The 27211-nt window shown below is 42.7% G+C and overlaps 2 protein-coding genes across 2 annotated transcripts in view; one reads left to right on the top strand and one right to left on the bottom strand.

Moving 5' to 3' along the window:
- The window catches only part of INPP5D (inositol polyphosphate-5-phosphatase D), a 59705-nt gene extending 41587 nt beyond the window's left edge, over positions 1-18118 (top strand). Inside the window, exons 15-28 of the mRNA XM_079976835.1 lie at positions 123-261; positions 3260-3368; positions 3737-3825; positions 4012-4093; positions 5057-5146; positions 5268-5381; positions 7217-7299; positions 10046-10133; positions 10439-10588; positions 12991-13087; positions 13379-13498; positions 13951-14202; positions 14780-15347; positions 17020-18118. Coding sequence (XP_079832961.1) covers positions 123-261; positions 3260-3368; positions 3737-3825; positions 4012-4093; positions 5057-5146; positions 5268-5381; positions 7217-7299; positions 10046-10133; positions 10439-10588; positions 12991-13087; positions 13379-13498; positions 13951-14202; positions 14780-15347; positions 17020-17022 — 1984 coding nt within the window. The 3' untranslated portion in view covers positions 17023-18118. The remainder of the gene's footprint in view (positions 1-122; positions 262-3259; positions 3369-3736; positions 3826-4011; positions 4094-5056; positions 5147-5267; positions 5382-7216; positions 7300-10045; positions 10134-10438; positions 10589-12990; positions 13088-13378; positions 13499-13950; positions 14203-14779; positions 15348-17019) is intronic.
- A 6256-nt stretch (positions 18119-24374) lies between these two features.
- Positions 24375-26972, bottom strand: LOC307217461 (endogenous retrovirus group K member 11 Pol protein; the record flags this gene model as incomplete). The annotated part of the gene is made up of 1 exon (XM_079978629.1): positions 24375-26972. One exon carries the CDS (start codon positions 26970-26972, stop codon positions 24375-24377), a length of 2598 nt encoding a protein of 865 aa, XP_079834755.1.
- Positions 26973-27211: the final 239 nt, after the last annotated feature.

Genomic DNA, 27211 nt, shown 5'->3' with positions numbered 1-27211 from the left:
AAAGATTCATGGGCTTATCTAGTCCATTGTTGTCTTGAGCCAACTGTCTCTGCTGATAATGCTGCTGGTGAGAGGCCATATAATAAAATGGTATACCGAATGTTGCTCTTGTGTTTTAATAGGCGGAACCAGAACTACACAAGTATTCTGCGGTTTCTGTCACTGGGAGACAAGAAGTTGAGTCCATTTAACATCACCCACCGGTTTACTCATCTCTTTTGGCTGGGAGACCTGAACTATCGCCTAGAGTTGCCCACAGCGGTTAGAGAGCCCGTTTATTTATTATTGCATTTTATTATTACATTTCTATCCCACATTTCCTGCAGTGAGCTCAAGGTGGTGTACATAGTCCTTGTCCTCCTAGTTTTATCCTCACAGCAAACCTCTGAAGTAGGTTAGGCTGAGAGAGAGTGTGACTGGCCCAAGGTCCCCCAGTAAGCTTCATGGCTGAGTGGGGATTTGAACCCTAGTTTCCCAAGTCCTAGTCCAGCACTCTGCTACTAGCTAATAGCACTTTGCATTTATGCAGAACTCTTGTGAGTGAGTGGAGCATTCTACATACATTAACCAGGCTATCCTTACAATAACGTTGCAAAGTAGACTTCTGTTATTATATTGTTACAAAAGTTGGGCACTACTTCCACTTTCTGCTGAGCAGTAGCAAAATTCCAGGGGGTTCCAGGCACTCACCCAGAACCCATCCTCCTTTGGAGGATTGAAGACGTGGCGGAGATGGTCGTAACTTTTAAGAAATATGGTTTATTCATATGTTTACACCTTCACTCTGCATGGAGGGAGTTCCCATTTTACAGCTTGGCCATCTCAAGAGGGGCTTGTTCCCCACAGCAGTTCAGTGCTGGAGTCAAAGGCATCTCCCTCCCTCTCTCTCTCTCTCTCTCTCTGTTCTCTTCCTTCTTCTTCCCAGCACACCTTGCTAAAGACACTCTTTTCCTGTCACCTCACACCCACACAACATCACCTTGGCAAATCTTTGTCTGCCCAGGCCCAAGATTCCTCTTAGATGGGCCATCAACACCTTTCGTAGGGCTAATGCCTCTATCCCAGGTGAGGCACTGCTTGTATTTTTCCACTGGCCTGCAATCTTCCCTTCAATACTCCAAATAATCAATTTATTAATTTCTGGGGTTTAGCAAGGTTCCCCCAACATATAACACCATCCTCATATAGCAAGCTGTTACGGTAAAATCTGGGTGCGAGGCTACTCTGCCACCCAGCTCGTCGGACTAAGTCCGCGGGTCCCTGCGGAGGAAAATGAGCTCAGCCGGAGACAGGAGCAAGCTGCAGAAGATCCAGGTTTATTGCGCAACAGGTTCAAGGCGAGATTGAACAGTGAGAAAGGGGTGACATGAACTTTTGAAACTTCCCTCCATGTCCCAGAATACAGTGCAAAATACAGCCCAGTTACATCATGAATACATTAAGAAGAGGTTGGGTTACACAGGATTAACATATGGAGGAGGGAGGGGGAAATATGCAGAGCTGGAGATATGCGCAGATAAGCACATCCTGAGTACCAGTGATGAGAAGACAATGGTCCATGTACTGGCATTGCCCGGAGGAAAGGCTTGGCAGAGTGATTTGACAGGATTAGGGTCTTGACACCTTGCTTAAGGGATTATGGAGGACAGGGGAGGTGTCATGGAGTCCTAGAGAAATTGAGCAAATTGGCACGTTGAGTTTCTACGAATTTTATAGATTTTAGTCCCCTTTGACATTGACAATTGGAAATAAAGGGATATATTGTAGCGAAGAAGAAGGTGAAGAAGACATGCCCCCCCCCTTCCATATCAGTCCCCCATTCGGAGATAGATTTGCATTAAAGTTCTGTAAGGTAAAGGTAAAGGTACCCCTGCCCGTACGGGCCAGTCTTGCCAGACTCTAGGGTTGTGCGCTCATCTCACTCTATAGGCCGGGAGCCATCGCTGTCCGCAGACACTTCCGGGTCACGTGGCCAGCGTGACAAGCTGCATCTGGCGAGCCAGCACAGCACACGGAACGCCGTTTACCTTCCCGCTATAAAGCGGTACCTATTTATCTACTTGCACCCAGAGGTGCTTTTGAACTGCTAGGTTGGCAGGTGCTGGGACCGAACGATGGGAGCTCACCCCGCTGCGGGGATTCGAACTGCCGACCATGCGATCGGCAAGTCCTAGGCGCTGAGGTTTTACCCACAGCGCCACCCGCGTCCCATATTGTAGCGAAGAAGAAGGTGAAGAAGACATGCCCCCGCCTTCCGTATCAAAGCAAAGGTCTGAAACTGAGAGAATCCCTGTCACCTAATGAGTTTTTGGGTGGGATGAGATTTGAATTAGGTCACACTCTTAGGGTTCATGCAGACATTAATGATTTTAGTGATGAACCTATGTTAGAATCATTCTCCATACATTTTGCTCACACATACACCACCCCCTTGAGCTTGGGTGAAACCTGTTCTTCCAATAATCAGACTTGTGTTTTCTCTGGATATGTGGTTGCTACTGAAGTTGAAGCAAGCAAGTATCATGGAGCCTAAAGGAAAGCATGGCTATTTGCAGCTGCTGAGTAACCAAGCAGGAAGAAAAAGCCGGAAGAAGACTGTTAGGGATATGTGGGAAAGCACCAAGGGATGGTTAGGGGTGTTACGAGAGGCGTAATGGGTGCTGATGCTGGGTGCAGTGTAATCAAGAGATCAGTATAGCAAATACATTTTGGTCCTAGGAAACTAAACACCTGAGGGCTGCAATCCTATATCCACTTTCCTGGGCATAAGCCCCATTGAACTCTATTCCAGGGTGATAACATTTTTGATGGTGCATTTGCAACTAAGGATAGGAACTACACAAAATGCAGAGAAAAACTGATAGGTTCTTAGTTTGTTATTTAAAACTTGCTACAGGAAGCTTCAAATGGAATCAGAGCAGGAACACTTTGGGGTGGCTTTTGAAAATCTTTTTTTTAAAAAAACCCTTAAAAATCCTCTTTTCCTCATGTCATTTTCCTGATCTAAATCACTCCTGTTCCAAGTTGCTCTTAGCCCTTGCAGCAACTTTGAAAAATGTATGTAAATTGGATTGGAAAATGTACCACTGCTATCAACCAGTTTTGAGAATCAAAGTGTCAGGAGATCCAGTTGCATATCAGTAACAGATTTTTGTGGCCTCAGATGCTAGTGTGCTATTTATTAACCAGGAAGGTTTTTTTGTTTTTTTTAAGAAAAGAGAGTGGTACATCTGCCATTATGACATTTCCTTGTTATCAGGAAGCAGACAATATCGTCCATAAGATCAAACAGATGCAGTACACAGAGCTACTGCCTTACGACCAGCTTCTCATTGAAAAGAGGGATCAAAAGGTGTTTCTGCAGTTTGGTAAGTTCTGCTTCTATTCCTTTGCCCTTTTTTACTCTGCCATTGAAAAACACCCTTCTAAAGGGGTAATCACTGAGAGAGTAATCTCAGTAGAGAGAGTGATTACCTGCTTTAAATTGCTCTGTATAGAAACTGACACATGTGGTAAATGTTTTCTTTGTGACAATCCTTTTTTTCTTTGCAATGCAATTGATTTCTTTGCGTTAAGAAAACTGCCCAATCCATATTGTGAGAGACCATATATACTAACAGCTAACTGTGTTCTAGGAGTTGCCCCATACATTGATTTGAAGTAACCTGCATGATGTGCTTTGACATGTGTACCCAGGTTTTGGTTAAAACAATAACTAGCTATCTGTCTCTTTCAGAGGAGGAAGAAATAACATTTGCCCCAACCTATCGCTTTGAAAGGAACACCCGGGAGCATTATGTCTACACCAAGCAGAAAGCAACAGGGGTATGCCATATCTTCCAGCATATTACGATGTTTCAAATGGTGTCTGTTGCCAGAACTGCTCCTCTTTCTATAGAGGAGCCCCGTGAAAGAACTCTAATTGGGAACAAGCTGCTGGCTTTTTGGCACCAGAGCTTTCCTTCTTGTGGAGTGATGTGTTTTCGATATTGAGTCTCCTTTTGTTTGCAGGTGAAATACAATTTGCCATCCTGGTGTGATCGAGTGCTCTGGAAATCATATCCCCTGGTGCATGTGGTGTGTCAATCCTATGGTGGGTAGAGAACAGATTGGGAATAGCAGCAAAGCTGGTTCAAACGGAAATGATTCAGAGCTGAATCTGTAGCATTGCCTTTCGCTGCCAAGTTCTCAGCAACGGATGCACCCTGTCGTTTCTGGCTTGGAATGCTTGCTCCTAAAACTTGGATGTGTAGTGGGGAGAGAATCGGCTGGGAATGCACCTTGCAGATGTTAGAACACCTTCTTAAGCCGCTTTCACTAAGCAGGAAGAACCTCACTACCGCCAGTAACCTGTAGAATATCCCATTTTCTCTAAGTCAAAAGCTGTGTAGCATTAGAGGGCTGCTGGTGGTTTAGTGTTTCTTAATCCTGGTTCCCAGTTCTGGCCTCTGGGTTTGTTTGTCTTTTAAATGTATTTTTAATGTGTTCCCAATCAAATGCTTATAAGCAGCTCTTCGGCAAATGCTGTCAGAGTCTTACCAAAACGACACACATAAAATAAAATCACAGTTAGGAAATATTTTATCAAAATCATGATATATAGCAAACTATAACATGAAATGCTGTAAAACTATAGTTCTACAGCAAATACCGGTACTCAATCTGAGGTCATTTTGACCTGGTGATGGCAGGAAAATTAAAATGGGTATAAGATAAAGCTCTCTAGGGAAGGGATTCCAAATGTGTAGTGCCAAAACAGAGAAGGTCCCGCAATTGGCCGCCACCACCTATCTTATTTCAGAGAGGGGTGAAATCTGAAGAAGGTCCCCAAGGCTCACCTGGACTGATTTGTTCAGGAACATGTGGTGTTTCAAGTAACCATGTCTAAAGCCTGTGTCAGAAAACTTTTATGTACTAGATGGACTGATCCCCCTTGGAGAGATGGGGCTTCCTGTTTCCATAGATAACTCTGAGTATAGGACAGACAATTGCATTATTCTCTCCATCCTTGGGAGGTCAAGAAAAACAGGTTCTTAGAATCTGACTTTCCTCTTAGGATGCACCAGTGACATCATGACAAGTGATCACAGTCCTGTCTTTGCTACGTTTGAGGTTGCTGTCACCTCTCAGTTTGTCTCAAAGAATGGTAAGCAAACGCAATGCAAACTTTCCCTGCCCTTAATAAAGAAAGATGTAGTAGAAAACAATCTCATTCATTGCTTTAAAACTATTATCTTTAACCTGAACAAGTGTCCTCCTTTCTCCAGATGATAAGTACACAGACTCCCTGGGACAGATTGAGTTCCTGCGCTGCAGTGCCACCCTTAAGACGAAGTCTCAGACAAAATTCTACATTGAGTTCTACTCCAGCTGCCTAGAAAGTACTGTTTCTTCCACCTTTTGTCTTTATTATACAGAAGCTCTAATGATGTTTAGGTTATCAAGAAGGGACAATATTGCAGAAGGGGGGCTATTGACAGACTCAAAAGTGGGGGGGGGGGGGAGAGAGAGAAAGAATCAGAATATATCCACTATGTCTTTTGAAATACTTCATTCTTTGTTGTAGTAACTCTTTGGTGTTAATTGCTGTATTTTGCCAATTTTTATTTGTTGCTTTCCCTTGAAATTTCATCATCAGGGCTGTTTCCCTTATTATCACTTAAGTTTCATACATGTAGTATACCTTTAAAAAAAGCCCTACAGTTCTATTATCCAAAGGGCACAAGCCAGCCAGGCAACTGAGACTAGCCACAGACCCTGCAATATAGTCGTCTGCTGCTGCTGCATGGCAAATCCCTATATTTCTCCATAAATCATGTATTTTAATTTATGTTATACCATAGAAGGTGATATATATAGCGCTCTCAGAGGGTTGCTTCCCATTCTGGCACTCACCAGACCTACTTAGCTTCAAGAAGGTTGCTGCATCTTGCAGCTTCAGACCATGCTCTGGAACTTAACACACAGTTATTGTGAGGGTTAAGAAGAGAGGGGGAAATACTATACATGCTGGTCTGAGCTTGGAAGAAAATGTGATGTGGATGTAGTCCATCATTGCTATGTTATATTGGACATATACCAAGTTACTGAACCCATTCAAGGTAGCATAGTGCAGTCAACAGATGTCATTTCTAGTCCTAAACCTAATTCTGTATTGTACAATAGTAGTACACAGCATTTGGTGGAATGACTATATTCACTGTAGGAGAATGAACTTGTTCGTTCTCTCTCTCTCTCTCTCTCCCTCTCTCTCGTGTGTGTGTGTGTGTGTGTGTGTATGAGAGAGATCATTTTTTTGCTTTTCTTGTCTCCAGATTGCATAGTCTTTGCACAAAACCTCTCTACCTTAAATTGGAAGGCTTGCAGTGGCATGCAAAATCAGTTTTCTATCTTCATGACAAGCAATTCAGAGCCTCCTTTGTCACAACCGCAGAGCAACTTGGGCAGAAAAATATTAGGGGTAGCCATGTAAATGGATTCTCCCAAGATTGGGAGAATTGCCTTATATTTTATCAGAACTTAAATTGGAATGCTGCAGCTTAATCGCATTGTGAATTGCAGCCAATAAAAACAGTTGATGCCTTGGGAGACAATCATTTTGTTTGTTTTGTAAGCAGAACTGTACATCAATGCTGGAAATTGTATGAATTCCTGAATCTGAGCCATTTATGCAGTGAGAGAGCACATGCCCAAAGTCTGTTGACTATTCTTTCCTCTGCAAAGAAAAATAGCATGCCTCTACTGTACTCTTATTCACATGTCACAGAGATCGATTAATCCAGCTCCACACACAAAAAATTGGGGGGGAATATACAGAGATTTGCATACATTTCTATGGAAACCATGTGTTAGGAATCTTAAATTAGAATTTTAAAAATGTGCTATCTTGAGTGGCGTAGGAAGAGCTGTTATGTTCTCCTTATCCTCTTGTCCACGCATGCTCTGGGACTTCTAACGCCTTTCTAAAATGAAAGGAAATAATAAAAAGACAAGATAGTAAGGTCATTCAGTGGACTCAATAAATGGACTTTGCAAACATTCTGACAGAATCAGATTCTTGTACACACAAATGCTTCCCATTTTTGTGTCCAGGAAGCAGAATAATTAGCAGTTTCCATTTGCTGCCAAGTTTTTTTTATTTTAGTTTTGCAAATGTGTGTGCTTGTTGTGCATTTCTCAGCTGGCAAATGATTTTTCTTTTCTCACACTTTTGCAGGCTTTGTAAAGAGCCAGGAGGGAGAAAATGAGGAAGGAAATGAAGGCGAACTAGTGGTGAAGTTTGTTGAAGCCCTTCCTAAGGTAGCCTTGTTTCATGCTTATTTTAACAAATGTCTTCCATCTGTAGCTTTGCTGCAGTTTATATAAAAGCACAAAAGATTGTGCAAAGTTCATCCTCGGTCACCATTGTTGCTTGTACAATCCTTCCACGTGTCTCTGATTGTGCTACATCCAGTACTCAACAGACAGACAAGGGAATCATCTTGCTGCACAGAAATGTTTGTGTCAGTTTCACTTCCCTCCTGCTGAACAGCAGGGAAGTGGAATTGACCAAATTCTTTTTTAACATTCAGCAACAGAGGAGGAGGTGCACAGGAAGTTTAAAAAATAATTAGGGGGGAAATCCTCAAAATTACAAGGTCGTTTTGCTGAGTGTATACCACCACTTTTGTTAGTTCAGCAAGCACTCTCCCCATTGCTTGAGTGCTAAAGCAGGGAAGCATTTTAAGATTGCAGGGCCAGATGGAGGGTATACTGAAATAAAAGGTACAACAAGGTACACAATAAAGTTACATAAATAAAATTAACACATAATCATGAAATCATGTGGGAGAGATATTATTATGTCACGAGTCACTCTTGATGAGCACATCCCAGTGTGTCTAAGTGTTGGGATGACAAGGTTGGGGTGAAATTTGCATTTTCCTTGCACCGACATTTTGAGATTTGACTGCTGTGAAAATGCAGTTCCCCCAAAACAGGAGTCCTAGTAGGGAGAAAAGCTTCTAGATCTTCTTCAACAACCCACAGTGCAGATCCATTCTAACACTAAGGTTTCATGATTCCACATAATCAAAAGTTCAGATCTCCCAATTTTTGAATTTCTCTCTCTCTTCTAGATAGGCTATAGAATGCTTTCTTAGGAGCCCTGCTCCAAATACTTATACTAAATGAACATATGGGTAATTAAATAGTTTGGAAGAACATGTTGAAATGACATTCCAACTGGTGTCCTTAAAAGGACTTGCAGCTAAGGGCTGCCAAGAGAAATCTAGTAGCCCCAGTTAGCCGTTTGTGGTGTGCTACATTCCAGACTCCTACATAACAAGCATAAGCAGGGACAAGACCTTATGGCTGATTCTCCCTTCTACTTTAACAGGATGTTACGATGATGACACCCGGTGTACGATGTATTTTTCATGTATGGTGGCCATACATGGTCTCACCTTCACAGATTTTCAGTTCAGAAACTGGAGTTGGGCATCGCTTTCAGATACAGAACCCGTATTTGTAACCAGATGTTCTAAAAACCTGAAGAATATATTAAAGCAGCTACAAGATGAAAGAGATTATATTATGTGGCTTCAAATAACAGGGATTTCTTCCTTGAAAACCATTGTTGGTCAACTGGAATATTTGTCTCCACTTTTGCTAATATATGTGTTGTAAAATCATCAGGGAAATTCTAGCATTCTTTTATCACAGCGTTAACTGTGTCTCATTGAAAATGTTGTATTTTAACTTACAATTGCTTTAGAGTTCTGATATCAGAAGTGCACATGCAAAGCATCCTAAGTCATTAATGTCAGAAAGAATCGTACCAGTGGTTTCTTAGAAGGCAGACAGAGATACGCTAATACATTTGCTTGGCATTTATATAGTGTGTTTTAATGCCCAAAGCACGTCACATAACTTAGTTAATTATTATTATTATTTTATTATTATTATTTATTATTATTAAATCACTTCCTATGAAGATTAGGGTTACACAGCATGTGTAATAGTTGAATAGATAAAAATAGCTAAAAGAACTGCACATGTAAAATCAGTTAAAAACAAATATAAAAATAAAAGCAGTTTGAAACAATAGTAGCACATACATAAAAGCTACTCAAATCCAAGAGAAATTGATTGGGATAAATATTTTAGAAGGCTTGTCCTTGTTTAGAAGGAACGTCTTCAGCAGGTGCTGAAAAGACAATAGAGAAGACACCTTTCTGCTATCAAGTGGGAAGGAGTTCCAAAGGGAAGGTAATGCCACACTAAAGGCCTGATTCCAACATGGTGTGAAAACAGTCTTCCCGATAAGTTGGTATCTGCAGAATGCCCTCTACAGGGATAAGATTATCTTTTAGGTGTACAGGTGTTTTCGGCAACCTTCCAAGATCTTCACATTTCCTGACATCTCTGCCTAGGACTGCCTTGTGACTTCATCTCACAGAGACAAGGCTCAGACTGGGGACTTCCAGCTTTGTCTCTTTCCCACTGCACTAGCTCTATAGCTTACAGGATTTCCACCATTCCTTTCTCTGAGAGCTCCTTCACATCCCATATTTTTAGGTGTACATTTATAAGCATGTACACCTAAAATGCAACGTATGAACGTATCGGGAAACTTGTATGTTATCTAAATGTAGTAATCGGAGATCCAGGACTGGCTACAATGTAGGTCCTTCAGTCATTGTAATTTTTGTTCAGCAAGTAAAAAATTGTAACACTTTAATTCAAAAGCAGCTCTGATATTACCCTTAGGCTGAGATCCTAAACATTGTTTCTTGAGAGTAAATCCCCTGATCACAATAGGACTCACTCCTATGAAAGTGCAAGTAGGATAGCAACTTTAATTGCAATTTCCAAAAGGGTAACGAAAACCATAGCAAGGAGTCCTGTAGTACTCTTAGCTTTGATAGCATAAGCTTTGACTGACTACAGAGGCTAACTTTAACACAATTGCATTTGTAAGGGAAATGTGCTACTTTCTGGGATATATATTGTATATACAGTCCCCTCTCTGGTATCACTGACTTTTCTGAGCTTTCTCTTGCAGCTGACTCCAATTATTTCAGATCCAGAGTACCTGCTAGACCAGCACATTCTGATCAGCATTAAATCATCAGATAGTGATGAATCCTATGGTAAGACTTTGCCTCTAAAGCTTATACATGAGTCAACCTCTCCTTACATTTCCCCCTCCCCACAAAGTTGTTTAATGTGTGGGAGAAAATGCATGTATGAATTTCTAGGTTTCTAGGATCTCTTTTCTACGATAGCAACATTTTACAACAGCATATCTTTTTAAAATGTAATTTTAAGTATTGCTGAGAACTGTGGTTCTTTACACGAGGAACATAATCGCTATGGATTTATCCAGTCTCCCTCCAACAAGTTGCCTGTGCAAACCTGTCCTTCTGGCATTATCTGTTCCCTTGTCTTTCTCTAGGTGAAGGCTGCATTGCCCTTCGAAGTGGAGCTACAGAATCCCAAGTCCCAATCCAAACTATGCTAACACACCATGGGGAAAAGACAGGCATCTTCCAAGGTGAATTCAAGCTGCAAACATCTGAAGGGAAACAGAGAGAAAAACTATATGGTAAGGCAATTTACATGAACAAACAATGGGCTCATGGGCTCTCCCCCCCCTTCTCCTGTTTCACCTGTCTGCAAGAAGATCAGTTTTCACTTCATTTTCAGTTAACCATAGTTAGTTTAGTGTTATGCCCAAACCCTAAACAGTGGCTAATCTTAACTAAGGCTTTATTAAAGTAAACCAGCTTCATAAACCACAACTTGAAGTTGACTTGCTTTGGTAATCCATAGTTAAGCCTAACCACAATTTTTCTGGGTTCAGACATAATGCAAAGCAACAGTTAGTTAAAAAAAAATGAAGTGAATACTTCTGATCTTCTTCTCAGGGATTAGGGAGGCCATGAACCCAAGGTTCATTCACAAAATGGTAAACCATTGTTTGTGTGTTACATTCATAAGCAGAAAATATGTGACGGGTAGCATGAGTCTTTGTCTGCTAAAATCGCTTATACATGGCAGGGGAGAATCTCACGTTGCCCTTTATATATTTTGATATATATATATATAAAAGAAGAGATGTTTTCCTGTGTGAAGGGATTCTCCTTGTAAGGAGAGTATCAGTGTGTGAAGAAGCCTTATTGTGAAGAACCTGAAGATTGACTCTGATAATGGAGTGTTTAAGCATTAAAAAAACAAACCACTGTGGCTTTTGGGGTTGAAAAGTAATTCCCGCCCCCACACTGAGGTATAAACAAATATACAGGAGATCTACAGAATAAAGTTATAGCTCTTCTTTCCTGCTTCCAACCAAATGAACAGCGAGAGGGAGCCCTCTACCTGACGGTCAGCAATATAGATTTCACATGCTTCTGCTTTATTTTCACTCTGTATTATATGAATGATGTGATTAGCAGCCATGTCATAGGCTTTTAAAAATTTAATAACAGGCATGTGCTGGGGGTGGGTGGACAGGGGGGTTGTCATCAGCATCACAGGGGAGGGGTGGCTTAAATTTTCCCTCCCCAGCACCTATATTGGTAAAAAATAACACACACCCATGCACAGCAATTAGAATGAGGAGGAAAACCCACAATGCCCTTTAGACATTTTGATATTTGAAGGGAGATATGGAGATAATCTCCTTGTAATGGGAATATCAGTGTGTGAAAGAGAAGAGCCGTAACCACTGTGAAAATCCTGAAGAATGTTTCTGGTAATAAGCATTTGAAAAGTTTTTTTTCTATGTTCCCCTACCCCCAGTACTAAATGCTGCAAGTGCAAGGAGCTGTGTGTGATTTTTACTGATAATTTGGCTGGGGTGGGAAGGTTTCAACTTTCCCATGTGCTGTGGTGCCAATCACAATCCAGGGTGTAGTATTTAATTTTAAAAAAATTAAATGTGAATGCTGATCAGGCTCTGGGAGCAGGTCTCTCTCTCTCCCTCTCTCCCTCCCTCTCCTTTTCATCAGATACGTTGAAAAATGGGTACCAAACTGGCTCTAAAATGCAGAGATAGCTGTTGTCTTTTTGAAAACATTAGTGGTCTTTGGCATTGTTGATCCGGATGTCAAACGTAATCGAAATAGAATTAAAATCCTGATAGAAAAGCATTGATCTCAAATATCGTTCATGGAAGAGAAGTAGCTATGCTTTGTTTCTTCTTGAGAAAAAGAAATGCCTTATAGTGCTTGGAAAGACCTGCAGATATCAAACCTTTTTGAATATTCAATCTGAACCTTCAAGAGATACTTGGAGGGGGACTTTTTCCAAGGTGCAGCTGTTCCTGTCTCTGTAGTGCCAGTGGCTCCAGCATAGGGCCATTTCACTAGTTGTGGTTCTCACAATGTTACTGTAGCTTGTGAGGGGTAGTGGAGGCAGTGATGTTTTCCTGGCAGCAATGTGCTCACCATGACAGAGATGGGGCAAGGAGAGGTGGTGGTGGTGAGGACTGGCTGGGGAGGGCGGCATAGAAATAAAATTTTATTATTATTATATTATTATTATTTGCAGTGCCATCCCTGGAGCTCACCTGCCCCCTTCACTACACTGGTTCATCCTTGCCCTGGTACCAAGAGAATGCCACTGCCCACCCCCATGAACTACCTCCATGTTACACTAGGATGAATGGATTTTTTTCCCATTTATGTAACTCTTAACAAGTACAGAGACCCTCTCAGGCCTATGTAGGCAGTGAGGGGAGATGAATTCAGCTAACCACCCAAATTCTACTAGAGAATGAGGCAGATGGGCCTGGTCTTGAAACCCGCCTGTTGGGACCCCTGGAACAGTTTTAGGAGTCACACAGGGGGAGGAGAGGCTGAGGAAGTTCCATTGCATGGCAAAAATTCCTTGTGCTTGTGGAACTGTTTAGTTGGAGACTGCATCTCAGGGATTTAGAACCTAAATGTTACAAACTTGTACTGCAGCCCTAAGCACTGTTATATTTCTTTTGTGTCTTTCCTCTAGATTTTGTGAAGATTGAACGGGATGAGGCTGCTGGCCAGAAACCAGTGAGGGTCTCGAGCTGTGTAGACTATGCCAAAGAGTGGGAGCCGGTGAATAGGTAGGATAAAGGCAGTTAATTTATGTGTGCAAAGATGACTGACGTGTTGGCTGGTGACGTGCCCTCAGGCAGATATGGATCTGCCAGAGCTTGTGTGCATTGCAGAATAAACAAGAAAGTTGTTTACATGTATTATTCCCCAGCACACCAAGAGAATATAATAAGAGCATTGAAAACTATCTCCAAATAAAGTAACAGATGTGAGAAATGGCTGCATGGAGAAAATGCTACCATTATGTTTGAAAATTATCAGATTATGGAACCTACTAACGCACTGTCTTCCCCTGAAAGGGAGCCTTGTTCCAGCAGAAAATCCACTCACATAATGGCCAAAGAAGCAGCAGCTATTGCCCGCTATCGAGGAACGGCGACAACTTCTCTAGATGAACCAAGCAAGACTGATCCTTTGCGGTAGTGATTTTTACCTTAGTGCGCTTTGCTGTATGCACTAAAGAATTCTTCCTGCCTAGAAGAAGAGCCTGGAAATGCAGGCAGCCTCCAAATATTGCTAGACTCCCAGCTCCCAGCATCCCTGACCATTGGCTGTGGTGGCTGGGGCTGATAGGGAGCTGAGTTCAGAACATCTGGAGAGCACCAGGTTGGGAAAAGCTGCTCTAGATAAAAACCTTGCTTCTCTAACTTTGTATTAAGAACACTGGATCAGGCCAGTGGCCCATCTAGTCCAGCATCCTGTTCTCACAGTGGCCAGCCAGATGTTTGTAAGAAGCTTATAAACTGGACATGAGCGCAACATGCCCAGTTGCACTTCCCAGCTACTGATATTCTATGCTAAGGGTTGGGTTTCGCTTCTCTAACTCTGTATTCTGACTGATTTTCTGTCTTCCGCAACTGTTTCTCCTCAGAAGTACAGTGACCACAGATATCAATAATCCCAGCTACTTACGGATGGCGGCTGCCTCTCAACAATTCCCTGCAACAGGCCAGCTTAAGCAGATCCCTTCACCAGACCAGCTGCCTGCTGCATGGAACTATGACCTACAATCCAAAGACAGTACTTGTCTGATGGGGCTAGAGTCTCCCACCACGCCTTCCAGCCAGTCACCCGGATCTCCAAGAGCACCCACTCAGTCTACAACTCATCGAAAGGATCAAGTGTGAGTTTTTGCACACCCTCTAGAGATGTTCTAATTCCTCCTCATTCTCCTGCTCTTTAACAGAGTGATTCATCAGCGTCTGAGAGATTGACTGGGTTGTAGGTGCCAGGTGTTAAAAGCGATTGGGAACTTATGACACTCCAGTTGTTCCTATTATTCCAGACAACTGGCTATGCTTGCTGCAGCTAAAAAAAGCTGTAGTCCAACATTTCGAGAACATCAGATTCCCCACCCGTGAACCATAGAAAGTAGAAAATATTAAGTGAGGTGCCACCAGCATCACCACCTTCCTAGTAAGCAGACACAGTAACCTCTCTGAAGTGCATAGTTGGTACATCTAATTTCAATAAATCATTTCCAGCCCAGCAGAAGGCACTTTTTAAAATCTGAGCACTGTCGTGGTGGTGAACAGGTTTTTAATACCACTGTTTTGTATAAAGTTCAGTCTTCACCAGCATTTTATTCTCATGTATTTTATCACAGTCATTTTGATTACTTCCCCGCCTCATTTAATTTCTTTGGTTTAACCTGTCCTTGCTTTCCCTTTGATATTTCCCCCACTCCTTTCCCATTGCAGGTATGCCGAGGTGAGGAAAAGCATGATAGAGCCATTTCTACCAGATGACATGTACCCTAAACCAGAAATGATTGATAACCCACTTTATGACTTTGCAAAAACCAAGGACAAAGTGCCGTCCAAGAGAGAGCAGGAATTCTCTAAGATGTCTCGAAAAGAGCTCCCAAATATCCCTGACCAGAGCTTCCCTTTCCCCAAGTTACCAGAGCCTGATAGTAGCAAATCGGCATACAAGCAGCAGTCCTCCCCACCCTTCCCAGTTCCTGCATCCAGAGTTCGTTGTCACACCTATTCCACCCAATCCGAGGGAAAGACTGCAGTGCCTGAAAAGACTTTTGGCAAGCAGAAGCCCTGTTCCAACTTAGACCCCCTAGTGCCACCACTGAAGAAACCTGTCAAATTCTCAAGGTCTGAAGTAGGACACAGCAAACCACCTCTTCCATCCAAGAGTCAAGTGGTGCTTGACATGCAGAACACCAAGGGAAAAGATTATCGAGACAGCTCAGAACTTCCACACCACAGAAAGCACCAAAACGACAATGGACCTGTAAGCCGGACAACGATACCGGTACGTTTAGGATAGGACTGCAGGAAGTGGCAGCTGCTATGCAGTGCGCTTCAGGCAGAGATTTTTCCCAGCCCTACATGAAGATGCTGTGGGCTGAACCTGCGGCTATTTGCATAACAAGCAGGTGCTTTGCCACTGAGCTACTACTGTCTTTGCTTTTTGTTGTTGTAAGCCAGTGTGATGCATTGCAATTATTAGAAGCGTTGTATCATTGTAGTGAAAGGGACTTACCATTTGTTGCAAATGTGCTTCAACAGCCTGCTGAAGTTTTGGGGCCAAATTTTAATTGGGGCAGGATGCTGCCATGCTTTGGTGATTACTTTTGCTGTAAGGCCACACAGAACCAAAAGGTTTGACTCTCATTTACCACCAGTGTTTGCATTTATAGTTACTTTATAATAATTATTATATATTTATCCCGCTTTTTTCCATGGCAGGACTCAAGGCGGCTTACAGGGATCATGAAAAAAGTTGATAGAAGTAAAACTACTGTAGATGCATATATAAAACCTATTAAAACCATACCAATAATTACAATAAAAACAGCATAACACCTGCCCTTTCATTAAAAGCAGTCAGTTCCCTAAACCCAAACCCACTTAATCTTTTGGGTGGTAAATGAGAGTCCAATTCATTTACCACCAAAGAACAAAGTGGTTTTGGGTTGTGAATAAACTAATAATGCAAATATTAGACTGATAACCGGAAACACAATGGTTAAAACTTATTTTGAAAAATATGTTAGTAGTAACAGGCAGTGAGTTTAGGTTCAGGATAATGCACCCTGCTAAAGTGCTGGTGTTGGTCCTTTCCTTGATTTTAGAGAAGATCCTGATTGCAAGCTAATCAATTTCAGGTCTTCTGCTGCACTGGTAGCTTTGGGGTAGTGGGAAGAAGATAAAGGAGAATACTTTTTAGCTGTGTGCCTCAATGGCACCAGAGACAACTGTTAAGTATTTGTTGGCTGCTTAAAACTTTAGGAGCTAAAGTCTTATATCTGAGGGTCCCTTTGCACAGAGATAAAATACCTGCTGAGGTGTTACACAAGAGCATCACCAGAGCAGATACAGATACAGTGGTGCCCCGCAAGACGAACGCCTCGCAAGACGGAAAACCCGCTAGACGAAAGGGTTTTCCGTTTTGGAGGCGCTTCGCTAAACGAATTTCCCTATGGGCTTGCTTCGCAAGACGAAAATGTCTTGCGAGTTCCTGCGGTTTTTTTTTTCCTTTCCCCCCCCCCCTTTTCCTAAGCCGTTAAGCCGCTTATTAGCTGATCCGCTGATAAGCCGCTTAACAGCTGATCGCTAAAAGCCGCTAAACCGCTAATAGCGCTAATCCGCTAAGTTGTCAATGGGCTTGCTTTGCAAGACAAAAAAACCGCTATACGAAGAGCCTCACGGAACGGATTAATTTCGTCTTGCGAGGGACCACTGTAGTGCTTTTGCAAAGCAAACAGTAACTTGGGCTTAATGCAAAATGCATCCACCAACAATGGCTCCCAGTGTCATCTACAAGGCAGATATTGCTTGAGGCAAACAATGTCTTGGTGGAGGGCCTGGCTTAACATTTAGAATTAGGTTAAGATGTAGGGTCCTTGCCTTTGGGCAGTGTAAATGCTATATAATTATTCTGTAGGTAAGCTGAAGAGTGGATGTTCTTTTTGTCTTTGCAGTGAACAACAACTTCACAGATGAGACCTTGAAACGAGTCCTGAAGTGAACCTGCATGGACATTTCCGAGAGTTCATGTCTATATCCTCTGATCTGGTTCACAAAGCCCTGGAATTCTTTTTAATTTTTTGAAAGAGATAATCTCTGTCTATCAGTACACATCTCCTGAGACATCATGCAAGACTACTTTAGACCAAGATACATGAAGATGTCCGATACCAGCAAATGCCGTAATGATTAAAATAATAATAATAATAATAATAATAATAATAATAGATTTTTTTACATTGCAGCTTTGGTAATTCTTTTGAGAGCAAAGGAGTTGTGAACATTTGTGTTACGAAAGGTACTAAGGATGGGAAAAGGGGAAAAGCACAAGTTAGGTACATCCAAAAAGTGCTCTGTATACACAAGCTTGTAGGTTACTGTATTTCAAACCTGAATGAGGGCAATTCTTTCTCAGCAGGAACCATCTTGAAATTGGCAGAGCTTCATGGCATTCCTCCCCTCAGTGGAGTGGAAAAGCAAGAACAAACAATGCTGTCAAAAGTGCTGTAACTTTGTATTTTTCACAGGATTAGGACAGAAAGGGTATGGATTTTCTGGTAGTATGTGTGTCCTTTGAAACTGCAGGTCTATTAATAGTAAGCTGCCACCGAGTTTTTCTTCCAATTAGTTTGATGGGTAGCATGGTTTGGGATAAAGGGGCTCCTTACTAGGTACAGAAAGATTCCTAGGTATTAATACCAGAAGAGCCTTAGCAATCTGATCTGTCCTTGTGGGGGTTTTTTATTAGTAAGTAGGAAAAAATGTGGAGGTTTTTTAAAATATAATTTTTAAGTACAAATGTGAAGCAAATTAAAATGACCACTAGAAGTTAGTCTAGCATTTTATTTAAAGTCAATCCTACTGCAGAGTAGTATGTCTTTAGTGGCATTAGGTACATGCTGACTTCATTGAACATGACGTCAGCGATAATGTTTAGTTTCTTTTTACTTGTCTCTCTCAGACTCATGTGCACAGCTTTGTCATAAAATTGTGCAGTTTCTTATGTCTACTTTGTTAAAACGTGTTGCTAAAATAAAAAAATATGATAATTTGTTTTTATGTGCTGATAATTATAAAGGGTCTGCAGCTGCCACCTGGGTGCTCAGGGTGCACTGCCTTGGGTTCTTCAATGGGAGAGAAGTTGGATATAAAATATACAGTGGTACCTCAGGTTAAGTACTTAATTTGTTCCGGAGGTCCATTCTTAACCTGAAACCATTCTTAACCTGAAGAACCACTTTAGCTAATGGGGCCTCCTGCTGCTGCTGCACCGCCGGAGCACGATTTCTGTTCTCATCCTGAAGCAAAGTACTTAACCCGAGGTAATATTTCTGAGTCTGTAACCTGAAGCATATGTAACCTGAAGTGTATGTAACCCGAGGTACCACTGTATTGAATAATCAAGTAAGTAAATACAGATGTAGCATTATTTGGGTGCTGGGAAGCATGCTTGCCATGTTCTATCCAAATGAATTGTTTTCTCTCCATGGCTGAACTGGAGAAAAGCTGGTTCTGCATGATGGAACAGAAGCATGGAGGAGCGGGTTATCGAAGGCTATGATAGCTGTGCTATCTATGCCTCTACAGTAGGAAGCAGCATGCTTCTGCAAGCCAGTTGCTGGAAGCCAAAGGAGGGGAGAGTGTTCTTGTGCTTGGGTCCTGCCTGTGGATTTCCACAGAGCACTTTTCCAACTTTTTGTGAAATGGATTGGCTTGCATCCTAAGGCATGCAATGTAATGAAATTCACAGGAGGACAGTTTCCTGTCCCTCTTTCTTATCCCACATCATTCAGGTGATCTCCCAGACCTAGCCCTGTAAGCTAGGTCTTCCTTGTTAAGTGGGACAGCCACATTTCTAGGTAAAGCATTTGAGAGGCAGACTCACAGTACTAGCTAATGCCACGCCCCCATACTGGTAGAGAGGATCTGAGGGCCAAGGTAGGGAAAGGAAAAGGCAGTGATCTTCCCTCTCCTCCATGCAGAGAGTGTGTTAACTTACCTAATGGGCTATGTAAAAGTTACATTAACAGAAAATGTAGTGTGAACACCAGGAATTAAATGACTGGCATGAAAATTATGAATAATAAAAATTACCCTATTTTTCGCTCTATAAGACAGACTTTTCCCCTCCTACAAAGTAAGGGGAAATGTGTGTGCGTCTTATGGTCGGTGCGCACTGATCCCTCTTGCTCTCCTGGCTTCGCTTCGCTGGAGAGGCACTGCGCAGCTTTCCCTCCCTGTGCAGCACTCCTTCAGCAAAGCGGGAGGAGAAATGGAAGGGGCTCCATTTCTTCTGCCGCTTCGCTGAAGGGGCGCTGTGCAGAGAGGGAGAGAATATTTTTTTTCTTATTCTCCTCTAAAACTAGGTTCGTCTTATGGTTGGGTGCATCTTATAGAGCAAAAAATATGGTCGTTTCTTTACTAACCTAGAGCATAGACAACATAAATTAGTCTATCACTGTTCAGGCATTGCTAGACCACCAGCCAAAATTAAGGGAAGGCACTCAGCGACTGAAGCAACTGTGATGGATACAGAAGGACCCCCAAGCTACATATCTGCTCCTTCAGAGGGAGTGTAATGAAAACAGGAATGCCATCTTTTGTGGGACCAACATTGACTAGCCAACCCCTTGACAGCACAGCACTTCTAGCTGATTTGGAGGAAATCAAAATTTGTGTTGAAATTAAAGGAAATTAGGTAAATGGAATGCCACTTCAAAATAAATTGAATGCATCAAGATCACAGCTAGCTATATATCGTCATGGTTCAACAAACCTGCTGTCACCTGTGCTATCAGTTCTCAGCCCTGCTGAGCATTTGTGCCTCAGACCGAAAGATGGCAGCCTCTTGCTAGCACTCATTATTTCATATCTCCATAAGCCTCCTAAGTAATGGCTTTTAAAGTAATTGACACCCCCCCCCACTGGTGATCAATATTCATTTAAAATTTATTTCATTTGCTTACACAACTTGGGGGAAAGCATGGGGAAATAAACTGTAGAGCTATGGGGAGGTAGTTTCTGGAGGAATGAGGGGTATGGGGAATCTTAGAGACCCCACAGATCACAAAAGTCAGCTCTTCTGAGAAAGGTATTAACTATGGATCTCTCACAAAACGTGTAGTTTGGGCCAAAGGCTCAGTACCAGTAACATTATATCTATAAATAGCCCTACTAATACACTGTTGGCTTTGAAAAGAAGAAGGTAAACAGCCAACTGGCAGATCGATTAGGAATCTTTCAAAGTGCCACCTGAAATATATATTAAGGACAATCAGTTTTCTTTCTTTCCTGCTGCTTCTTGCCTAGAAAGGTCATATCTGATTAAGAGGAGACTCAGGATCAAATATCACTGCTTTTGCCACACACTCCCACCACTTATCCCAGCCATTTCCCTGTTAAATTACTGTGAGTGCTCTAATGCAGTTTGTTTCCCACAGATACACTTCCCAACTTTAGCCCAGTTCTTAAAATAGCTGTGTTCTTTCAGTGTGCCGTATTTCCATGGAGATCCAGCTGTCAGGAATGCTTGAAGGTTTTCAGCTACAGTTTGTAACATGTAGAATGCAATGACATTTTAAAAGCATGATTGCTTTCCCCCACAGCAGAGATCGCTCGCAAAGCTTTTACCTGTCACTCTCAGGTCAGTCCTAAAGAATGCAGGTCCCAGATTTGATTGCCAGTCAATCTGAAACACTTAAATGGTCCATTTCCTATGTGAGCTGTGCCATCAGCTTTATCTGTGAGCTGCCTGATTTTATAGCCATATCTAAAACTCAAGGATGGGGAGCTAGGTAGAATATGTCTTCTTAAACAAGGTCCTATCTAGATATCTATTTGCCCAGACTTCTGGCTGAGTGCTGCATGTAGGGCAGGAAAAGCAGGAAGTGTCCCAAAGATAAGTCAGGTACCTTCTTCCTAGGACACCACTGCAATCGCTGTAGGAGCCTGACACAATTTTCACTGTAAGTTGTGTGGATCAGCACAAACTCAAGCATCATTCATATCTGAACTATAGGGTTCAAAAGTATAAAAACTGCACCCTTTATAGGACAACAGATGCCACAGTTGGCACATTGTTTTCTTCAGGTTCGGAATTTTGTGGGAATTCCTTACTGTTCTACCTACTCAAGGAAACTCCAGTTTCCATCTCACGACTTTAGTTCCAAAGAGATATCCACTCTCACTCAGTTTTTCAGAGACCCTGCATGCCAGAGGTCCCCCAAATCAGATATCAGACTTGACAAAGCAGTTGTAGAGCATGGGGCTATGTTTTGAATTTAGAAGATTTAAATCAAATCCCTTGTAGATTGCAATGAATTTTAATACCCTCTGTGCACATGTATATAGGTGACATTTTCTAGCGAATCATCTTGCCCCCATTTCCTTATCGCTCCAGCTAAAGTGCATTTCTGAGCAGCACACTTTTGTTATTTTGTTTAACTGGGTAGGCAGCTTTAGAGATAACCATGAAGAGTCTAATTACTTGTGCTGTTGTGTCAACGATTTCCAGGTAAGTCAAAAATGGTTCTCGAAGAAAAATATCCTCAGGGAACATTGCAAGCTAGTTTATTCCTTCTTCCACTTTTCTATTTCAACACAATTGTTTGCTTTCTTGGACTCAAATTACAGTAGCAGCCCATGCAGTGAAGTAGGTGGGGGTACCATTGCTCTGCTGGCTTCTGAATATGGCATATTGTTGGCACTTATTGGAGACAGAGGGGCAAGGTGTAGGGAGTGAGGTGCTGTGCAGACACATAACAGCAAGAGAGTCAAATGGGCTGTGCCATGCCACACAGCACCGAGTGCCCCATGTCTCGTCCCTCCCCTCTGCTAAGGGCCAGCAACACATTGTGATCAGAAGCCAGGCAGCAGCAGTGACCCATCTGCACTACCACACACACTGCTGCTGTATCTGTAGGAACTATCACTGGTGGTATTAGTCCAAGTGATTAAAAAATTGTTATTACTGGACTGGCACATGATCACTCTCAGGCCTAGTGAGAATTTTTGAAGTTCTCAAAATAAGAAATTGCTGGCTATGAGAGAATAAAAAAATCTACCACACTGTTACCCTTTCATCCAATACATGCAGGAAGATCCGTTTCTGCATCTCTATCCATCCTGTTACAAATACATAGATGGAACTTAAAAACAAGGACAAAAAGAGACGGGATCTCACTTTACTAATTCCATGCTCTTCAGAATCCCTAATGGGGAAAGAGGTAAACTCTTCTGATGGAAAACCCATTTTCTCCCATACTTGGCAAGTGTCGTTGCCAGTGGCGTAGCATGGGTTGTCAGCACCCGGGGCAAGGCAAGTAATTTGCGCCCCCTAACCCTACCCCCCAGATGTTGCGCCCGGTGCAGCCGGGCCCCCCTGTGACGAGGGCCTGCTCGCCATAAGAAATAAATCAGTCTCACACCAAAAATGTATTGAATAGGCCTAGCCAGCAACAACTGAGCTGAACTGAGCTGAACAGAACTGATCAGGCCTGCACATGCTCAAACTGCTGCGGCCTAGCATTTTATTATTTCACAGAACATTGTATCAACTCAACAGTAAAAGACAATACCATATAAGGAAAATCACTCCACTATCAGGGTATGCTGTATAAGCCAATCACAGGCCAGCATAAGGTGTCCACGCGCTGATCATGCTTAACACAGCCTGCCCTACCAAAAGGTCAGGCTGCAGTACATTTCCACCCATGCGCCCATTTTCCCTATAGGTAAACTCAACCATATTCCCACATGCCCTCTTTTCTTATTTATTTTATGAAAAATAAAGCTTTTCTTAACTAAACCTAAGCAGAGTCATTTGTCTCATTTTCTAAACGCTTATAACTTGCAACATAAATCCTTCTTGTCATCCCTGTGGCGGGTTGTGGTTTGTACCACCACGTAGTACACTGACCATACAGAGAAGGTAGGCATTGAATGCAGCAACACAACACAATGAATCCTGCAACAAGCAAAATTACAATTAGCAAAAGTTTTCTTAACCATACTCTATTAGGTAACCAGGAAGATAACCATTCCCATGGATCAAAACCTTCAGGTGGATTCAAAGGATTATGGGCTATCATTTGTTCCATATAATCAATAGTAGCAGAAATATTGGCTGATTGATCAGATATATACATACAACAATGGGAATGAATTAAGGCACAAACTCCACCTTTAGAAGCAAGGATAATATCTAAAGCATAACGATTTTCAAGAGCCACATCTCTCAATTCTGACATTTCTTTGTTAATTAATTTTAAAGCCAAAATGGTAGAGTTAAACAAGGCTTCAGTCCAATTTGCCAATTTATGCAGATCACGGTAATTCATAGCTGCACCTAAAGAGGGCAGAAGAGACCTAGAGATGGCTGTCCCTGTATATTGAGAGATAGGTGAATGCACTTCCCTTTTGTTACGCAAACGGACTGTTGGGAGCTTGTCCATTTTATACACCAGGGGTATGACTATTCCTAAAGTACAGGTTCCAGAAAAGGCAGAGGGGATTTCTTTGTAGGCTCTTGTACCACAAAATAACCATAAATCAGATTGAAGCAAGCATGTAGATTGGTGGCTTTTCTTCATCCAATCAAGCCAAACATTAAAATCTCTACACGCAGCCTGTTGCCCATAAGTCATGTTGGTCATGACATTATTAACTAAAACTTTTGGCCTACCACTCATAGTGGTAACATTAAGAAAACAAGAAGATCCATTAATATACTCATAGGTCCAATTACAATAGGGATAATGACCTAAAAAGTTACTACTATTATGATTAAAAAGAAAACAATAAGACGCTGTTTCCATAAGTGACAAAAACACAGGGGGTGAACTAGTACGATTATCCTTCGTATTATTACTAATCTTATATGAGGCATTTACTGGAATACCATGCAATAATATACCAGATCTCTTCGATTGAGGAGGAATATGCATACATACCCAACATTCAGAAAGATTAAGTATAGAAGCAAAATTATTTATGTCCCTAACATACGTATTGTTGTTCCAAATCTGATGATAAGGTTCAGGTCTCTGGGCTTTCCGCAAAAGAGCAGCACGATGAAAACGATGTCTCACAGTGTCCACAGAGGGGTGATTAGCAGTCACGGTGGTTTCCCAGGGGGGAGGAGGGTCAAGGCGGTAGGGACGAAGATGGTCTTTCAACGTGCCAGGAAACACTGGAACAGCTGTGGAAGGTGACTTCATCCAGGGCACATCAATGTGGCGACGTCTCCAGCTGCAGTGCGGGTTGAGATCAGGTGGAAGGTCATCACTGGCAGACAGCGTAGAATACGATTTCAAGGTGCTGGTGTCCCCTTGGGCGAAGGCGAGGCAACAGAAGAGCGCCAAGGCCGAACACACCGAGCTGGAACCCATCGTATTTCTCCGTCCACGTCGATGGCAGCGAATCCGCGACCCCAGGAAACCAAGGAAGTTGGACCCTTCCACTGTGGATCTGGAAGCAACCTATAAGACACTAGAGGGCGCTGCAGTACTTCTTCCTTCCTGAAATGAAGTTCAGCAGGCGTAAAATTCTTATTGTGAGGGTACAACAGATGATTTAAGGTAAACAACACTTGATGCACAACAAGAGGTATTTCAGAAACAGTAGCCGAGCGGCCTCCCAATTGCTTATTGAGAAGAGTCTTAAAAGTCAGGTGGGCGCGCTCGACGATCGCCTGCCCTGTAGAGTTGAAGGGTATGCCATGAATCAACTTAACATCCCACAAAGAACAAAAATCAGAAAAGGCCTGAGAAATATATGCAGGGCCATTATCGGTTTTTAAGGTATGGGGTTTTCCCATAACAGCAAAACAACGCATCAAATGCTGAATAACATGACGAGTAGTCTCTCCTTTAAGAGGAGAGGCCCAAATAAAACCAGAGGCAGTGTCCACAGTGAGATGCACCTTAGAAAATGGAGCCAAAGATGGTGTGTGGGTGACATCCATTTGCCAAATTGCCAGGGGATGCAGACCTCTAGGGTTGACTGCATCATAAGGGATGACTGTGGGTGATTTGGAACACACAGCACACTGTGACACAATGTCCCGAGCTTGAGAAATGGGCAACGAAAAAGATTTTGCCAGAACTTTAGCATTTTGATGGAATACAGAATGACTTTCAAACGGATCAGAAAACAATGAAAAAATACCATTCTTCAAAGCTTGGTCTGCCCGGGCATTACCTTCAGCCAAATACCCAGGGTGGCCAGTGTGAGATCTAAGATGTGCCACATAAAACTGACAAATTCTAGCTTGTACCAAGCTCTGCAAGGTGGAAAACAATGTAAACAAATTGTCATCAATGGCAGGAGTAATATAAGACAGCGGTAGCACATTCAACAGATTATATACGTACTGAGTATCCACAATGAGATTGAAAGGGATATCAGCAAACTGTTGGAATGCTAAAATTACAGCTGCTAATTCAGCACGTTGTGCTGAGGACTGCACAGAGGTATACAAACTTCTCCATTCCCCCTCCTCTTCCCACACCACCACCCCCCTGGATTTGGTACCATCAGTGAAGACAGTGAGGGCGGAGGGTAAGGGTAGGGGGGACAAGGCAGTTCGCAGGACATAACGTAGCCCTGTAAGGAAAGACAAACGAGGGTCTCTAGGGGGATTGTGAATAATTTTTCCTAAGAAGTCAGCAAAAGCTATTTGAGTAGAAACGGCTGTCATCATCAAATGCATAAATTCTTCTTGGGAGAAGGGCAGGTACACTGACTGTAAGTCCATTCCAGAGAGGGCGAGGGCCCGATGTCGGCCTTTTACAACAAGGTCCATGACACTGTTGGGTGTAGCATACACATTACGCGGAGGAGTATGAGGCAGGTGAAGCCATTCCACAATAGATACAGTCCCAGGCTTCTGGCCTGTAGTGTACAATATAGCTGTTGGAAGGAGTGGGGTGGCAAATACTGCAAGGGACAACTGGGACATGGATAGAGATGGTATTCTATCCACCATACATCTGCGTAGGTGATCGTTCACAGTTTTTAAAGCCTCTTCCATCGCAGGGGTAATAGTGATCCTGTCTGCTGCATCCTTGTGTCCTTTCAGGGCAGTAAACAATGGAGACAGGGTAGAAGTGGGTAGATCTAGGTAATTCTTGATCCAATTCAACTGTCCCAAGAGCTGTTGCAAATCCACCAATTTAAGATGCTCCGGGAACTGCAATTGAGGCGTGACAGGAATAGCTGCAGATGCTGTCAACTTGTGTCCCAGATACACAATAGGTGAAGTCCGCTGAATTTTTTCTTTAGCCACAGTCAATCCTGCTTGCATCATAGTATGAGTTAAGTCCTCAAGAAGAGCATCAGAGATGTGCGATGAGGAAATCAAAATATCATCCATGTAATGGTAACAGAGGACCGCTAGGTGGCGCTCACGAAATGGTTGAAGTGCCTTATCCACAAAATACTGGCATAAAGTTGGAGAATTTCGCATTCCCTGTGGAAGAACCACCCATTGAAAGCGCTGGGTAGGTTGGGAATTGTTCAGGACAGGCAGAGTAAAGGCAAAACGCTGTCTGTCTTGTGGTGCCAGAGGAATAGAGAAAAAGCAGTCCTTGAGATCGATGACTGCAAGTTGATGGTCTTGTGGCAGCATGTTGGGATTAGGAATGCCGGGTTGCAAGGTCCCCATTGGTTGCAATTGTTCATTAACCCTTCGAAGGTCTTGAAGAAGACGGTATTTCCCAGATGCCTTTTTTCTGATGACAAAGATGGGTGTGTTCCATGGGCTGGTGGAAGGTTCAATGTGCCCCAGTTCGAGTTGCTCCAAAATTAACTGGGCTGCCACTGCAAGCTTTTCTTTAGGCAAGGGCCATTGATCTACCCACACGGGGGTGTCTGTGGTCCAGCAGAGAGAAAGCGCAGTCCGGGGCATGGCAGGGGCAGCCCTCAGCATAAATTTGTAGAAATGGTGGTATCCGCTGCAGCAAGCAGATCTCGCCCCCAAAGGGAGACAGGGATGTCCAAGATCAGAGGTAGAATGGTCATTTCAAAACCTTGTGAACCCTGGATCAAAATAGGGTTTCTGCTGCGGCGGGCCGAGGCAGCGCCTCCAACGCCGACAACAGAAGAAGCTGGTTCGGTGGGCCAAGCGGGGGGCCAATCCTTGGCAGC

The sequence above is a fragment of the Podarcis cretensis genome (genome assembly GCF_951804945.1).
Source record: "Podarcis cretensis genome assembly, chromosome: 5".
Lineage (NCBI taxonomy): Eukaryota > Metazoa > Chordata > Lepidosauria > Squamata > Lacertidae > Podarcis > Podarcis cretensis.
This window is presented reverse-complemented; position numbering and strand designations above follow the sequence as displayed.